Source organism: Rattus rattus, chromosome 2 (genome assembly GCF_011064425.1).
Source record: "Rattus rattus isolate New Zealand chromosome 2, Rrattus_CSIRO_v1, whole genome shotgun sequence".
Taxonomy (NCBI): Eukaryota; Metazoa; Chordata; class Mammalia; order Rodentia; family Muridae; genus Rattus; species Rattus rattus.
The window spans coordinates 117511462-117529665 of record NC_046155.1 but is presented as its reverse complement, the minus strand read 5'-3'; the positions used below and the strand labels follow the sequence as shown (position 1 = coordinate 117529665).

The 18204-nt window shown below is 43.2% G+C and overlaps 1 protein-coding gene across 1 annotated transcript in view; it reads left to right on the top strand.

Annotated features, from left to right (window-relative positions):
* The window catches only part of Efl1 (elongation factor like GTPase 1), a 122478-nt gene that overhangs the window by 82999 nt on the left and 21275 nt on the right, over window positions 1-18204 (top strand). The window contains exons 16-17 of the mRNA XM_032893298.1: window positions 10875-11006; window positions 15608-15755. Of these exons, the coding sequence (XP_032749189.1) occupies window positions 10875-11006; window positions 15608-15755 (280 nt within the window). The remainder of the gene's footprint in view (window positions 1-10874; window positions 11007-15607; window positions 15756-18204) is intronic.

Genomic DNA, 18204 nt, shown 5'->3' with positions numbered 1-18204 from the left:
GCTCTGCAGTACTGGGGTTATGGGTGGCTGCCACTATGCTCCACTTCAGAGATTCCCACACCCCATGTGGACTCCATTTTCTGAATTTATCAAAATGTACTTCTTCTGGTCTTCTGTTCATAGTTATTGAAAGTGGCTTTCAAGTTGTTGGTGGTGGTTTGGGGGGTTTTATTTGTTCTTGTTTTTGTTTTTCACCAGACAGGTTTAAGACCTGGCATATGTTAGACAAGTGCTCTGCCCAAACTAGATCCCCATTTCTTTTACTTAAGTATTTAGACCCCTGGTATCTTAGTCACTATCCTATTGCTGTGAAGAGACACTGTGTCCAAGGCAGCTCTTACAAAAGAAAGCATTTAACTAGGGCTTACTTACAGTTTCAGATGCTAAGTTCATCTCATGGTGAGGAACAAAGGAGCAGGCAGCTGTGGTGTTGAGAGCTACATCCTGATCTACAGAGAGGCAAAAGGGAGCTGGAAACAGCAAGGATGATAGGGAGAGAGAGGAGGGAGGGAGGGAGGGAGGGAGGGAGGGACACAGAAAGAGACAGACGACAGATGGGCGGGCATGTGGGCAGGCAGCAGACTGAGCCTAAGCCTGGCTTGGGTTTTTGAAACCTTAAGGCCCAACCCCCAGTGACATACTTCCTACAACAAGGCCGCACTTCGTAATCCTTCTCAAATAGTGCCATTCCCTGGTGACCAAGCATTCAAATAATGAGTCATTCTTATTCCAAAGGCTCAAAGTCTCTTCTGAGACTCATGGCGATCTTTTAATTGTAAGACTTATAAAATAAAAATAAAAAAGCAGACCACAGATTTCTGACATTGGTACAGAATATGCATTACTATTCCAAAGCAAGACTGAAACTCGTTAGGGAGAACTCCAATTCTGCATCTCTCTGTCTGGTGTCAAAGCATCCTTGCTGTTTCCAGCTCCCTTTTGCTTTGTTGGCTGCTGCGTGCTTCTCTCTTGAGTTGGTTCCATACCCAGTTAGCTGCAGTCCTTAGCATGTATCCCCTGACTCTGTCATCTATGGCATTTTGGAGTTTCTGAGGCAGCCTGTGCTTCCCCTTCATAGCTGGCTGCAGTGGCATCTTTTGCTTCCATGCAGAAACACCCTGAATTCAGCCCTACCCATTCATTGTCTTTCCTCATCTTCTTAGCAGTGGAGGGAGATTCTACAAGTTCTGCTGCATGATGGGGCTAGAACTTGACCCCTTCCCTCAATTATATTTACATCAGCTTTCTGTCATTGATGATTTGCTTAGATGCTTAAGTTTTCCTTTAATTCTTTTCATAAGTTGGAAGCTTAGCTGGGTGGGGTCCTGCCCTTAAAGTCACCACTCCCTTTATTCCATAAGCATCAGACTTTCCTTTAAACTTTTTAACTCCGGGAGCACTAACTTAGCTTCATTACACTTTGTGATGCTCCTTTGTTTCTCAGACTGTACATTTTGTATTCTTTTTGGTCCAGCTTGCTTTTTTTATTTATAGAGCTGCGTAAAAGTGATTACCAATAACTGTATCACAGAGTCAATACTGGACTGTCTTGAAATCTCCTCTGCCAGTGTCATTAATCCAAAACTCTTCAATAGCCTCAAACAGATTGTTAGAACAAGGGTGTAAAATATCCCAAGAATGATCTCTAAGCCACTTCCTAATATTCCTCCCCGCCGTGAAACTTCCTCTGCTGAGCCTCCACAGTTCAAATGACCCCATTACTGTCTTCCATGCTCTTATTAGGATAACCCATTAAGCACATTAAAGTGCCTAATGGCTTTTCTAGTCCAAAGCCCCAAAGTCTTCTATATTCCTCCAACAAGCAGTAGGGTCAGGCCTGTCACTGCAGTACCCTGCTCCCTGATACCAGCCTCTGTCCTTGTCAGTGTACTATTGCTATGAAGAGTCACCATGACCAAGACAACTCTTATTTTTAAAAAAGTAATTTAATTGGAGACTTGCTTACAGTTTCAGAAGCTAAGTCCATCTCATTCTGGCAGAGAGCATGGTAGCCGGTGGACAAGATGCTGGAGAGAGAGCCAAGAGCTCTATGCTGATCCATAAGCAGAAGAGGAGGGTCAGGCCTCCACCTTCCAAGCCCTCTTGCTTTCAGCCCTTTGAAGTGTTATAGCAAGCATCTTTGAACACATGGGTGTTTACTAGAGCATTGGTTTTTGACCCTATCAACCCAAACCTGGTTTTAATAGCTAATCTAACACCACCTTTCTTCCTAGAAATGAAATTCAAAGATAAAAAAAATCTGTCGGGGTTGGGCATTTAGCTCAGTGGTAGAGCACTTGCCTAGCAAGCGTAAGGCCCTGGGTTCAGTCCCCAGCTCCAAAAAAAAGAAAAAAAAAATCTGTCTAACTACATAATTTCAACACAGAATAACAATTTAGTTATATGGCCAACAAAAGGGAAGTTATCTGTAATAAAGCACAGTGCCCTTTGGAATGTAAAGATCTTTTGTGACCGTGTCAGAGGTACGATTAACTCAATTACTTATACACATGGTATTTATGTCATGGGTACACATACATACAGTGTGATAGAATGTGTGGAATTGGTGGCTGCCTTAAGTGGCTGTTGGTAAAATGGTGGGTATCTTGTTTTCAAAACAGATTCATTCTTCCTCTGATTTATGTGGTAATTGCAGTCTTAAAATTCTAGTATATGTTTAACTGCAAAAAGAGGACAACAACCTTTGCTATTAAAATGGAATTAGATTTAAGCTCAGATTACCATTGGTTACTTAGCCACCATAGAAGCCATAAGCCATGCATAAGAAGGGGCTGACTTCTTGGTTCTAGACATTTGCTCATCCCACTGAATGCTAGTAGCAGTCGTGACGAGCTTTAGTCTCATCTTCAGTACACCAAGCACCCCTTTTTGGTGCACATCGGCACCAAAACCTGGTTCTTCTGCACCACTTGTAGAGGTGAAATGAGGTCTTGTTTTAGTTTATATTTGGGTTACTGTTTAATGAGATTAAGGTGTGGAGATTTTTGTTTTCCGTTTTTTGCAACCAAGGCTCTTCCTCTTGTCATCTTTTTGTAGATATGCTCATATCCATCATTCATATGCCTTCAGGGCTCCTTGGCTTACACTAGGACGTATGCTCTGATCCTCTAAAGTCAGCCATTTTCTCACTTGTTTTGTATCTTTTGTTACAAAGACTGTGCTTAACATTATAGTAGGTTTATGAGTCTAGTATTGTAGAGTCCTCGGGTCGGTGTTCCATTTGTGGGCTTTTGTGTTTTGGTTTTTGTTTCATCTGTTTCATAGTCTTGCTGCTGCTTGCTGATGGGCCCTCCTGTCTGCCCCTTGGGCTTACCATCCACATGCCGTCTCTGGCTCTTTGCTTCCCACTGACCTTGCATCTACCCCATCACCATTATGCTTCTGTACGCTTGTCCCCCGGAGCTGTGCCACTTTCTCATGAAAAGGGTCATGAGCTGGCCCCTCATCGTTGTCTTTAGTCTGGTCCTCAGTGAAGAGAAGCAGCTCACAGTTGGAGGCGCCCTTCTCTGCTTCCACCTATTCATTCAGCTTTCCCGTGGCTTTCTGTCCTTTGATTATTCTGGTCAGGATCGTCTTGTACCTGAGATGGAGTTCATCCAGAGAGAACTCATTTCCTCTTTCCAGTTGGAAATATTTGGGTTTTCAAGGCACAAGGAGTCAGAGTATGCTTGCCTATCGCAAATAGCCCTATGTCTCTTCTCCTTCCTCTTTTACCCTGCTCTCTTCTCTCCTTCCCTTCTCTCCCTTTCCTTCCTTTCTTCTTCCCTCTGTCCTTAAGTTTTGTCTTTAAACAAATGAACAGCATTATTTTTAATCTACTCTAACTAAGCATGTTATGCTTCTTGTATGCTGACCTTTGTATGTGTCTCCGTTTTTTTTATATTGCTCCATTTGAAACTCACCCTGAAGGCTATTGTCTAAAGCAGTGTGTTACCTACACAGTGAAAGCTAGGTCAGTGGGACAGGGTACAGAGCCCATACATGGATGGAATTGTGATTACAAATCTGTTATTCTTTGTAGCTCATTCTTTAGTGTATACATATGATAGATTCATATAGTTCATATCATACACCAAATATAAGTTCAAAAATCTAATGAGCATGTCTATTAGCACAACAGCTGCTGCTGTGACCTTTCTAATTATCACTGCTTCATTTATTGCACAATAAATGGTTAGAGCTGTAATTAGTTTCAAATCCCCTGATTCCACATCAAACATAACAAGCACACATGTGGACTAGAGGAAAGAACTGAGAGCATTTGCAAGATCCCAGAGAGGGGGGACTCGGGTGAAATGTCTCTTCAGTCCTGTGTTAGGCTCCACACTGCGTCTGTCAGTGAGGACCTTGTGGTCTCCCTTGGGCCCACAATGGTGCCATTTCAGCTCTCTAGCACGCCCTCCCACACACTCTGCATGGCTGTCTCCTTATCCCTCTGTTTCAGTTTCTTAAGGAAGCCTAGAACCTTTTGAATTCTCTTTTCTGTAAACAGAATGAGCTTGCCCTGTTATAACACTAGTCATATTGTACTGTAATTCCTTGTTTCTCTGCATTTGTTCCGTCATTCTTAAGCTCCGTCAGGACAGGAAGTGCTCACATTCATTCAGTCCTTAGAGAATCATTATGTAGTGCCTGTTTTGAACCCCTGCCCTTAAAACTCATATTATTGGAAGGCTAGGGAAAGTTTTAATATTTATTAATCAGTTCTGTGAACACAACTTTCTAAACTTTAAAACTTAGACACGAACTATGAAACTTCAAAAACAAACTATAGAAAACACTAAAAGGTAGATCCAAGTGTTTATCACACAACGACTAGCAATGCTCCCCTTTCCTTAATTCTTTCCAGCCTCTAACAGACCGCCATAGGGACAGCCCCACCTCACTCCCAAATACAGCCGTAGTCCGCCACGTCCACGGCCTGTACACCAGAGACTAGAGTCCATGCTGTGAAGTTCACAGGGACCAGCTCCATTCAGTCCTTAATCCTAAACTGTGGTCTGCTGTGTCCACAGCCCTCACACTAAAGAGTAGAGTCCATGGGGTGAAGGTCAGCCCTTGCTCACCTGTCTGCAGTGCCTTGAGCCTTGTTCTCCCCCACGTCACTCTGGGACTGTTAGGGCTAGAGCTTCTCTCTGTTATGACTGGGCCTAGAATCTCCTCCCTCACCTTGCACAGCCAGCTGTCAGTCACTCACAGCTATTCTGGCCAGAGGAAATGTTGTTTCCACTGTCTTACTGACACACATGCTTTCTTGTTTGCTGGGCTGGAGCTTCAGTGCTGCTTTGTCCTGGTGTAACACTGAGACAACAGGAAGGCTTCCTCTAGTCTCTCTCTTCTGCCTTTGACACAGAATTCGACAACACTTGGGGGCTGACCACTCATCTGCTTCCTTTTCAGTCCTCATCTCTCAGGCCTGGTTTTGTCTACTAAACCCCATCGGGTGAGGATGTTTCCACAGGAGTCTAGTGAGCTGGCTCCCCTTGACTGCATCTTGAGCATAATTTGAAACCCTCTGTGATACGGTTATAACTCTTACCTCAATGGGTAATTTGCTCCCCCTTCCTAAATATAACAAAATTTAAAACTTATAATTTTTAAGGTGTTAGTTTTTTTATTATTCTTTTCTAAGGAAAGGGCTTCCAGTTCCTAATGTAACCTGCCTAAGAACTGTTTTTAGTTTTTTGTTCCTATAAGAAAGAGGGAAAATGACATTATGATGTCATTGCTGCAAGACTTTCTCTGGGGCCATCCCTAACATCAGGAAGCTGACAGTGTTGACTTCATGGGCCTGCTTAGCATACCTAACAGGCCAACCAGTCTTCTGAACACCTTAGCTAGCCCATACCCGTCAACCTTGGCAACGCTGGCAAAGCAGGCTTGGAGAAGCATGTTTTTGTTTCTGGCCTCCCCCCCCTTCATCTCCCACCTCCATGATGAGGGTTGTAGAGTGTGGTTCACTAGCGTTCTTGGAGCTGAGTCACTGCTGAGTCTGAGTGACAAGGAAGTAGAACTGGAGTATAACCTGGGGGCCGATGAATTGGGTTCCTTGGGTACCAGTAGCATCGGTCATAGGGCAAAATGTCGCTTTGCACAACCAAGGACATCCCACATCCTGAGGGATGTACTTAAGCAGTAAAAAAGTTCCCGTGTTCCTTCCAAAGTGGCTCTCCGCTCCAACAGACCTGAGGCTGTGTGCAAGCAAGTGTTTCCAGCACTTCATGGAACCCATAAACTCTGCCCAGCCAGCTTGGGAAGGGCAGGCTGGGTGTCTTTCACTATGATAATGTTAAACACTAGGGAGCTCCTGCTAGCTAGAATGTTAACATGTTTTCTAACAAATTTCAAACCCAGGAGGAGTATTTTACAAAGCTAAGTTTTTCCTAAGACAGTAATGTTGTTTTCTGTACAGACAGCTGATCAGCTTGTCCCCAGAAAGCAGTGTTAGCCTGTAGTAGTAGCACTACCATCTCCCTGCCTATGGGACACCCTCATGCCAGATTGATTCAGCCTATGGAACAGAAAGCCAGTCTACTTCTCAATCTCTGTAAAATATTTTAACCAATCTTTTCATATATGTTTTTTGTATTCTTTGTGTCTGAGCTACCTCTTAGTAGGGATATTAGGGACAGCCTGGAAAAAAGGGCCATTGGAAATACTAATTGATTCAAAAGAATCAAATGAATGGTAGAAAGCCTCGTCAGGGCCTCTGTGCCTGGTTGAAGAACAGCATTTATTTGGTTCTGATGACTGTCATCCTGTCTATGAGGTACAGCTAGAGTGCAAACTCATTTACCTTTAGTCAGTTACAAAAGTACAAGCTCTTGTTGTTCCATAAACCGCTTTTATCTCCAGATTCCTTAATCTGGTCTTTCTACTTTTTTTTTTCAATTCTTTTTTTTTTTTTTTAAGATTTGTTTATTTTATGTATAAGTACACTATAACTGTCTTCAGACACACCAGAAGAGGGCATCAGATCCCATTACAGATGGTTGTGAGCCGCCATGTGGTTGCTGGGATTTGAACTCAGGACCTCTGGAAGAGCAGTCGGTGCTCTTCACTGCTGAGCCATCTCTCCAGCACTTTTTTTTCTTAAAAGTTGGAAATAATATGAAGCCTGATGAGGCCACCTCCTGTAGCCCGGCAGGAACCTCAGTGGAGCGATAGAGATACCAACCCACTCACAAAACTTCCTGTCCACAAGAAAAACAGGCACGGGGAATGAAGCAGAGACTGGGGAAATGGCCAACCAATGACCGACCCAACCTGAGACCCATTCCATGGGCAAGCACCAATCTCTGACACTTTTAATGATACTCTGTTGTGCTTGGAGACAGGAGTCTAGTATGGCTGTCCTCTGAGAGGCTTGACCCAGCATCTGACTCAGACAGATACAAGACACCCACAGCCCAACAGTGGATAGAGCTTGGGGACTCTTATGAAAGAACAGGAGGAAGGACCTCAGGCCCCAATGGGGATTGGAACTCCACAGGAAGATGAACAGACTCAGCTAACCTGGACCCTTGGGGCTCTCAGAGACTGAACCACCAAACAAAGAGCACACATGGGCTGGACCTAGGCCCCCGGCACATATATTGCAGATGTGCAGCTTGGTCTTCATGTGGGTCCTGAACAACTGGAATGGGGCTATCCCAAAAGCTGTTGGCTGACCGTAGGATATGTTCTTCTAGCTGGGCTGCCTTGTCTGCCCTCAGTGGAAGAGGATGAACCTAGCCTCAAAGAAACTTGATGTGCCAGGGTTGGAGAATTCCAAGTGGGGGGTTGGGGCAACCCTCTCAGAGAGGAAGGAAAGAAGGAATGGGGGGAAGAAATTGTGGGAGGAGTAGTAGTGGGGTATAAAGTGAATTAAAAAAGACCCTTGGAAATAAATATGGGGACTAAAAATGATGGCCACCATCACAGTGGCTTTCGCATGGAACCTGTCTCTTCCTAAGTCAGAGATCTTAAATGACTCCTTGGGAATGTGTCCTCCCTACAAGTCTTAGATGAAAGGAATAGTAAGGTTAGGCTTCTGTTTTGAGAAAAGGTTTGTATAGCACAAACTAACTCCGATTCATACACTTCAGCCTCTTGAGTGTGGGGATCTCATGCCTGGCTAATTTTAATATTGACTGAAATGATAGAAGTGAAAAAAATCATAATTTAAAGAAAGCAAGCAAGATTAGTAAGTGTTGTGATAGCATAAAGGTGTTCCCTAAGAGGAAAAATTGGGAGGGAAAAAGAAACTGAAGCAGTGTAAAGATGTTAGATAATGTGTACGCTGTTTTTGTGTTTTCCGAAACTGAATTTGATGGCATTATTTTTAAGGCAAAAAGTTTGTCTCAGACTGTATTTGATATCAACCAAACTGCGCACGTTTACTGCTGCCCTGCATCCTATCACCGAATTCTCACAGAGATTTCAGTCTACTGTGATTTGCTGATAACTTTAATAGTCCTTTTTCTGTGTCTTTAAATTATATTTTAAAATAAATATAACCAGTAACTTGTAATACAGGTGAAGTAGAAAGTTGAGGGTTCTTTGGAAAGTTGATTGGATGGTGTTTTGCTGGGGCGAACACATGAAGGAACGCTTCGTTCCAGTGGGCACAGGTGTGAAAGGCTGAGGCAGACTTGGGAAGGAACGTTTCACTGAAGCAGACACCGGAGAGAGGATGTTCTGCTAAAGCAAGCACGTGAAAGGAGGCGTGATGAAGGAGTCTTTGCTAACAACACGCATGTATTGGTCCACCTTACAGTGCATAGTTAAGCTCCGTTTGTCAGAATGCCATAGGGAGAAACGTACCAAAAAACTTGTGGTGGTGCGCTGCGATTTCTTACCACTTCCTCAGACTCAGGCTGATCGGATGCATGTGCTGAGGCAAGACGTGGAGGACACAAGTTTGGAGGGTATAAATAAGAACGGAGAGAGAACTTGGCTTGCTGGTACACCTAGCTGTGCCACACTTGTGGGCCTTCATTGATCTTTGCTTTCCTGAGAAAAGCACAGCCCTGGTGTTCCTGTTGGGCCTTCCTGCTGAGGCCTGGCTGTCTCTGGTAGGTCCTGTCACAGTTGTTGCTAACCCAACTCTGCCAAACTGGACTGCTGGTGTATCTGTGAGGTATTTGCTAGTGGATTGAGCTGCTGCCTGCTGACCTGTGAACTGAACTGCCAATTTCAAGACAACACAGATGGGAGTTGCTCCAAATAACCTTTGTAAACAGGTCCACTCCTCTACCCCATATCCATATTCTTTTCCACTACCTCTGGTAGTGGAACCTAAAGGGAGGTTAAAACATTTAAGAAATAAGATTCGAAAAAAATTAAATGTACTTGCAGGTAACAGGGTCTTTTGCTCTTCGGATCATGTCCTTTGCTATGAATTCTGTAGCACTTTCTATTTGGGGGAATTCTTGTCATGCCAGCAGTAGTGGGCAGATCTAAATAACAAGAATAGGTTTGGTTGCTGGAACAGCAAAATGTACCCAGAAGTCAGAGAGCTAGTACTACTCACTGACCATCCTCAGCTCATATCCATAGTGAGAGGAAAGAGCAGCATTTGCCCTTCCAGTGAGGCCCTGTGCTGTGTGCGGGAGGGAAGTGTCTCTGTCAGAGGTCAGAAGCAGATGGATGAAATTTGAGACGGTATACTCACTACGGGGTTTTCCTGAAGCCTGGCCTCATTTCTAGTAGCCCTGCTGGAGATTTTGCCAGCCCCAGATCTGTCCCACCTTGATACCAGGGAGACAAACAGGAAGAAGTGCAGCTAGACACACTTCCCGATCCTAGGCCAACAGGTACAGCATTGATGAATTATGACTTCAGTCAGACGGGTTTGCTGTAGTGCATAGATGTATACAGATGGGACCACAGGCTTGATCACAGCAGAACTCTTTGTCCTTTACACTTGGAACTGACTTCATGAGATGGTGCACCTGACTGTGTTCTGGCTTCCATGGGCGTGGTCAGACAAGGAGATTCCTGTGAGCTGCCTTCCGGGTACATGGCCCAGCCCTTGCCTCAGGTCTCCAGTCCCAGACTGGCTGCTGTACTGGGTCGAATGGCCTCCCTTTTCCCACTCTAGGGTTTTTGCATCCGCTTGTCTGGTGACCACCACAGACTTACCTTTCCTTAGTTGTTTCTCCGCCCATAGCACTGCCCTTTTCTCTTGCAGCACCTTTCCCTAAAGCAGGTGACCCCTCCTTCCCTCTTAGCTTTTTCAGTCCTTGTTTTCAGCACAGGGACTCCCAAATGGTCCTCATGCATGGTTCTTAATGTGTTCTGAAATCCTGTCCACACCGATTCTGGATATGAGATCAGATACCCCTTCGTCTCTAGGAAATTCTCCCCACTCCAAACTCAGGTCTTCCTGCTGTTACAGCAGACCCTTTCCAGACTGAGCCTCGATATACACAAACACGGAGCCTAGAAGTGATCATTTCTGTTGCCAAAATAGATATGCTTTCATTAAACCTGATGCAACTGAATTTGCCTACCTGCAAAAGAGAAAATAGCAAAGTTCTGGGGGTTGGTTTGTTTGTTTATTTTTTGAAACAGGATCTCACTGAATTTTACTGACTGGTCTGGAACTCACAGAGAACCACCTGCTTCTGCTCTAGAGTGCTGGGATTAAAGTTGTGTCCCACCACACCCACCCAGAATTTTTATATTTTTGGCAAGAGTAATATTATCTAGGTTAAAAAAAAAAAAACAAAAACAAAAACCACCATGCACAGCAAGCCTACCTTATTCCTATCAGTTTGGCAGTGTGCTAGGTACATGCAGGTCTGTGCTGTTACTTTCTTAACGTACGTTCAGAACTGATTGGTCCCATGGGTCTTTTCTCTCTGCAGGAATTGGAGGCCTCCAGGACTCTGTGCTGAAATCTGCGACTCTGTGCAGCCTGCCCTCCTGCCCGCCGTTCATCCCCCTCAACTTCGAAGCCACCCCTATTGTGAGAGTTGCTGTTGAACCAAAACATCCAAGTAAGACGATGCCGATGTGGTTCTTAGAAGCCTGTGGTGCTGGCATGGGTTTCTTTGTTTGCCTTGTTCTGCTTTTGAAACAGGGTCTCTCTGCCTACCCCTGGCCTAGAACGTCCTCTGTACTCCAGACTGGCCTCCAGCTCATAGGTCTGCCTGCCTTTGTGTGTGGCCCACCATGCCCAGCTTGCTTCACTTGTCAAAGTATTTAATGTATTTAGTTGTTCCTGGTACCTTGTAACAGTCAGTGAAGGTTCTAGACCTTCCTTCCCTTAAGGGATCATAAAGCAGGCATTGAGAGGAGGCAGTCTTCTACTGAACGGTTTGATGGTCTCAGTAAAGTACTAGGTATGCACTAGGCTTGTACTGTTGTCTTCTGTACCTGTATATCCTTCTTTTCCCCAGATCTGAGACCTCGAGCTGCTCATGGCCCCTGGGTCCCTAGAACAATATTGGGAAACTGCCCAGAAGCTGGTTTGCTGACCTTTGATTTAGCTTTGATAGTGTGGCACAAAGTAGTGCCCCAAACAAACAGCCTTTTAGAAATTTTCTATTAAAATATTGGGGCTTGGTTATTAAATATTTACTATTTCTATTTTATATTTATCTTTTTATTCGCATGTAAGCATGTCTCTTTATTTGTGGGCATGTGTGCATGTGGGGTGCCTACAGAGACCTCCTCCTGGAGTTAGAGTTACAGGTGGCTATGCGCTGCCTCATAAGCTCCCTGACACGAAGGGTCCCACCCAGTACCTGGCTTCTTTCTTGTTCACGGCATGCTCCAAATGATGTTAACTCTCTTTACTTTGTTCAAAAATAAGGTAGTTAAACAGATAGAATTATTTTGGTTATCTACCTGGAGGTCAAAGTACATTTCCTCAGATGCCATTGATTAAATTTTTTCTGAGCTTCTAAAATCTAAATTGAAATACTTGAAAGAGGACCATAATTCTCATTATAACTTTTAAAGAAGTATTGCTGTTTTTCCATAAAGTATATTGTTGCTCCTAGAGACATAGAAATTAGTTCATGGATTGCATTACTGAAGTGTTCATTTGTATGTTTCAGTTTCTAAATGTTTTACTACGAAAGAGTTCCACCGTCTCATAGCAAGACTCCCAAGAACACTGCCCACTCAGTTACAAGTAGACCTGTTATTATCACTGCAGACAGCTCTCAGCTTTGGGACATTTTATCCTTTTCATGAAGAGTTAGTAGTCTGATCAACTGGATTTTTCCAGTTTTTCCTCTGTCATAGAGAACCACACCCAGTTGCTCTCATACTTTTCTTCTTGGATTTCCCAAGCCTGGGGTCCAGAGGTCCCACTGACCAGCCTCTGCTCCTGACACTCAAGGCTGTTCAGAGCTCAGCAGACAACCACGAATGTCCCCAAACCATTACTGCTTTCATTATTCTAGTTAATCCTGTATGCATCCCAACAGTATACAGCAGATTTGACATTGAATTTCTCATCTAATCCCCTCGGCAGCCATTTGAGTGCAATTTTTATTCTCATCTTCATGCGTGTATGACTAAGGCATAACGGAGTTAATTAGGTACAAAGCCTAATTTGTCTGATTCCCAACACTAGAAAAGTTATAAAAGTAAACAAAGGAAACTGGCACAGTAGAGACGGATCATCGGTTAGGATTGTCTGCTGTGCGTGCGGAGGACACATGTTCATTCCCAGTGCCCATGGCCAGTGCTCACCGCTCCACTTCAGGGGGTGCAGAGGCCTCCTCTGGGCTCTGGAGGCACCTCTCACTCACGTGCACAAACACACGCACATGTACATAATTTTAAAATAAAATAGAAGGAGCCAACTTGTCTGAGATAGTACAGTTAATAAGTGCTACATTCAGGTTTCAAACTTCAGAGACAATCCTAAATCTTTCCTTTGAGGAAAAATAAATCCTTAGCTGAAACAGGGCTTCCAGGTACATTAGTTTTTCTGTACCTGTTTTGTATATATTATGATGCGTAAAATATAAGTTTTTAAAAATTGAGAAACAAAATAACTATGCTTCTCTGATTTTTTGTTTTGTTTTGTTTTTTGGTACAGATACATTCTGTCTGTAATTGTGGTTTGTATTTGTATTAATTATGTAATAGTACTTCTTGGCAAGATACTGCAAAATTTAATAGTCTGAGACATCTCTTATTTGTCCTTTGGTCAGGAATTTGGAGGTGGTAGGACTTAGAGTCCCCAACCAGTGGCTTTTATAGACGCTCTGGTTGCAGCCACACACAGCTTAGCTGTGCTTCAAGAGTCACTCACATGAATTAAGTATCAGTTTGAGTTCAGCCCTCTGTTCTCCCAAGGGCCCCTTCACTAGTACTCAAGTGTTCTACATCCAACCAAGGCGACTGACCTGTCCAGAGGTAGCCTTGGCTGTCATACATCACCACTTCCACAATATTGTGTTGACAGATGTCACTGTTACTGCTAGGGGTCACTGTAGTGGAGCTGAATATTAGGAGGCCAAGATTATTGAGGTCACCTGCAAGGCTGGGTACTGAACAGTGCTTCATTATTTGTAAACTCTTAACTTGGCAGGTCGTGCTGTTACTGTTCAAAGGTGTCTGCTAGACCCCATTATTGTAACGCTTGATTTTAATGGTTATTGTCAGTGTTGGTGAGTCGCAGAGGAGAGATGCCTAGCTGGCGGCCTGTACTGAATCGTGTTCATCTTAGAGCATTTATCACTTACACCAAGTTCTTGATGAAATGCAGGAAATAAATGTCTACTTTGTCAGTTCCTCTTACACCTTAGTGTCAGTATCTGTGCCATGAAGGGAAGAATATCACCCTCTAAATTTTAAAAGGTTAATACCTTGAGTGTCTGTGTTGACTTTGGCCAAACAATGGCTACCAGAAACATTTTCAAATCCCTGATTTCAATGTTGACTCCCAAGTCTCAAATTTCATTCTAAAAGTTTCTTCTCTCCTCACTCTTAAACATTCTTCTTTAGCTAAGAGATAGGTTTAAGTATGCAGTAATGGAGACAAATGTATACAGGTTGAACTCTGTCGTTCAGCTGATGGAGAACTAATAACGAGCTATGTCTTCTTATTACTGCTGTTTTCCTGTAGTGTGAGTCTTACCCGTGTCTATGTAGCAATCCTTTCAGATAGGTTTCTAATTCTCTGACAGTCAAGCCAACACTGAGGATCAAATATACCCACATGAGCAAGGGGAAGCCACGATATGCTGAAAGGGCTCTTAGAGGGTGAAATCCCATCCAGTCTTCCCTCGGGATTCCCTGTACTCCAGTGTGGCTTGTAGCCATCTGTTCTGTGGGGCTGTGATGTCTGTAGACAAAGCCTAGGCTCTAAGCCTGGCCAAGCAGCTTCAGAATCAGGTTCGGCCACATAGTTGCTCTTGACTCTGGGCACAGTTTCTTTTCACTCTCTCCAGCTGTTTCCTCACCCACACAATGAGAAGGTTAATCTGTACATTCCTTCTATGCTGTCCACTTCTAAAATGCTTGTCTGCGATTCTAGCACTATAAATAGTGTTAGGTATTTTTAGAACTTTAGCATTGAAGTTCTTATAGTTTCCTCTTGTTCTTTAATTAGCAAACTTCCATAAGGGCTTTCTGCCTTGCAGAAAGCTCCTGTGCTTTTTCATGTTCAAATTAAACACTGGAGAGCTATGAAGCAAAATGTTCAGTCAAAGCAGTACTGTATAAGGATGCCCTCATAATCTTTTACGTAGCATCAGAAGACTTGCTCTGGCCTGACTGGAGGGCACAGTGGCAGCTGAGTGTGTAGGAGTGAAAAAGCAAATCCCAAGTGCAGATCTCAGTCCCATCTCTACCCTCCCCTTCCATGTGCTGTTGAGTTGAAATAGTTCTATACCAGGCACATGCACAGAAAGAGTGCATAGGGTGCAGTAGCTAGTTACTGTGGATCCTGAGCCCCGCTTCTGTCAAGTGCTTTCCCAAATGTCTTGCTTTGTTTCTTTCTTGCAGTACTGGGAGTCCAACTCAGGGCCTTCTGCACAACAGACAGTAACTGTGCCAGTGAAATACACCTCTAAACAACCCTGTCACTTCTTTTATTTTGAGACAGATCTCACTGAACTGGTCAGATTGAACTTATTCTGTAGCCCAAGCAAGTCGAGATTCTCCTGCCTTGGGCCTCTGAGTAGCTAGGATTGCAAGTCTGTGTCACCAAGCCTGTCTTATAAATTGTTATTTTAATATAAGTTCTAGTAGTTTCTCAGGTGTCATACATGATTTGTGTATCTGCTAATTTTATACATACTACTTGAAGAAGTACTGCTGTATTTCTAGATCTATAATATATATGTTATTAGTAAGACAGAAGTGAATTCACAGGCTTGCTGATGATAGTTTTTATCGCCTAAGAATTTGATGAGGAAATGTAAGCCATGTAACTCAGCATCGGCATCCTAATGATAAGCCTCCATGGGCCCATCCGGCTGACTGTACAGTTCAGCTACAAGAGGGTGTGCTCTTCAGACCAGTGGGACCTGAGAGCTTATTTTATCGTAATGCCCCCAGCAGAGCCATGCCACTGTCTCTAGGTCACAGTGGTTCTTCTGCCATTGTGATTTTGTTTCATTTTGTCATCTAGGTGAAATGCCTCAGCTCGTGAAAGGAATGAAGCTGCTAAACCAAGCTGATCCCTGTGTCCAGATTTTAATTCAAGAAACAGGAGAGCATGTTTTGGTCACAGCCGGGGAGGTCCACCTTCAGCGATGTTTGGATGACTTAAGAGAAAGGTCAGATTAAAATGCTAGCGATGGAGAAATGATAACTCTAAAACCAATGAGATGTTTTAGTGTTTCCCAAACAGGTCAAACTAAGACTGTGGTTTATTTTGGAAGAAAAATGCAGTGCCCTCGATTCAGACATAAAACAGCTATTGGGTCATAAATTTAAATTTTAATAACTGGAAACTGATATGAATTCATACATTTGAATAATTTTGTGTTTTAGCTTAAGTCATAAAACACTTTAAAATATATATGTCGATTTTAAGCATCCATACAGCACATATCAAAGCAACAAAAATCTCGTAAATACAGGCTGTGATTAGGACAATATAAACCTTCTGGAAATTTCTCTATGAAGGTCATATGTAAGTCATTATATCTGAGCATTCCAGATCTTGTTATAAATAATGTTTTCCTTCTTTGTTTTGTTGATAATGTATGTTTCTTGCAAAAATAAGGACAGGATAGAGAAGCGAGGGTTATCGGGTTATATGTGTAATAACAGACTGAGCACTCAGGTCTGTAAATCCATCTGGTCCTATAGGCATTCATGGGTGTACAGCTGGCCGGCCGTGCTGCCTCTGCTCATTTGGTCATGACAGGCCTCTGCACGGTCACTGCCAACTCAGAAAGCAAGTGCTGTAACTCTCGTAACTACCAGTAGTGTTGGAAGTGCCTGCTCGCACTTTTGTAAACCTTACAACATTACAATCTGGAAGACAAAAGGTATTTGTTATAATATACATACACACACACATACACACATACACACATACACACACACACGTCTACTAATACAAACAATTTTCTTGTAATAGCCCATTTTCTTTTCTTTTCGAATGTCTGGGAAGGTAATAATGATAACCTAGATAATAAGTGGCTGTTCTAATCATTTGCTGCTAAATATAGCATGCGGTCCCTGCCATTGTCCCTCACCCACACATTGACCCCGTAGGCTGGAGAGTGGCAAGCATGCACTACAGTAGCCGCAGCAGATAGTGTGTGGACCGTGTGGCAGTGTGCACTGTTGTCCTTGTAGTCTGAGGCAGGGTCTCCTTCCAGATGGAGAGTCTGCCTTGTCTTCCTCACTGGACAATGCTACTGTAGCTTTTTCCTTTTCCATGTTCGTATAGCCATGATCCACACAAAACTCTAAGATAGATTTCCATCTCGTCTCAAGTTCCGTTTGGGTAAATCATGAGATATGAATAAGACAGTTCCAGGGTTCCTCCCATCCAAGTACTGACCAGGGCTGACCCTCCTTAGCTTCTGAGATTATACTAGATCAGTTGCATTCAGGCTGGTAGGACCCCAGACTCCGGGTTTCTTACAAAGCTTTATAAATGGTATTTGTTCAACTTGTGAATTAGGTTATCCACCCCCCATTTCAGTCTCCCACTGACAAGGTAAAAAGTCACATGAAATAATCTCACATTCTCAGCTTCCTTAAAAATCTGCCTTTGATAATTTAAAATATTTTGAAAAATGTTTTCTCCTTGAATTAAAAACCTGTTTTAATAGCTCTATGTTGATATCTTTGCTTAGTGTTTTTACCTCATGATTTTAACGTTTCCAAATATGTTTAATAAAAGAAATTAGCTTTCTAGAAATGTACCATTAACATGGTATTAAGTAATTCCAATAAATATATTTTTTTATTTTGGGAACTACTCCATGTAAATGTTCCTAGAAAATGTTAATACCTAAAAACTAAACATAATTTATAGTTACATTGAATGAAAGCAATGAGAACTATAACAAATCTTTTTTTAAAGTATATACTGCTCTTTTAAAATATCATGAAAGTTCTTTCTTTAAAAAAGAAAAAAAAAGTAGTTTCCCTGTATAGAACACAGGTTGACCTTGAAATCCCAATCCTCCTGCCTCAGCTCAGCCTCCTAGGGAGTACCTAGGGTTGTGCTTGGCATTCCCATTTAAATTCTGAAGTGGTCCTTAACTGTTGGACCAAATATCATTTCTGAAAGTACTGCTTACCACCCACTCCCTCAAGACAAACAAAATAATTCCCTTCTTGTGGCCTCTTGTAACAGAGGAATAGCTTCAGGCCCAGTGTTCCTGTCAGAACTCAGAGGTTACCTGAATCCCAGAAGAACAGATATGTAAAGGTGGTGAGCAGAGAAGTCAGCTAGGCTGACTGAAGTGCTGGTGGAACCGTGGGCAGGTGCGTTGGCTTTGTCAGGCAATGGCTTGTGGCTCTGACAAGTACTGCTTTTGAACTCCAAGAAACAGAACCAAGTGGTGTTGGCAAAGAGCATTGGACTGCAGTACCCCAGTGCCCCCCGGTAATAAGAGCGTATTTGGGGGCCAGGAGTCGTGAGAAGGAATTGCACTGAATAGCCTATTAGGTGGCGTCTGATTGAGGGACATGTCACGGGGGCATGTCCTTGAAGGATGTGTCCAATATTTCCCCCCTCCCCGTGCATATAAGACTTTT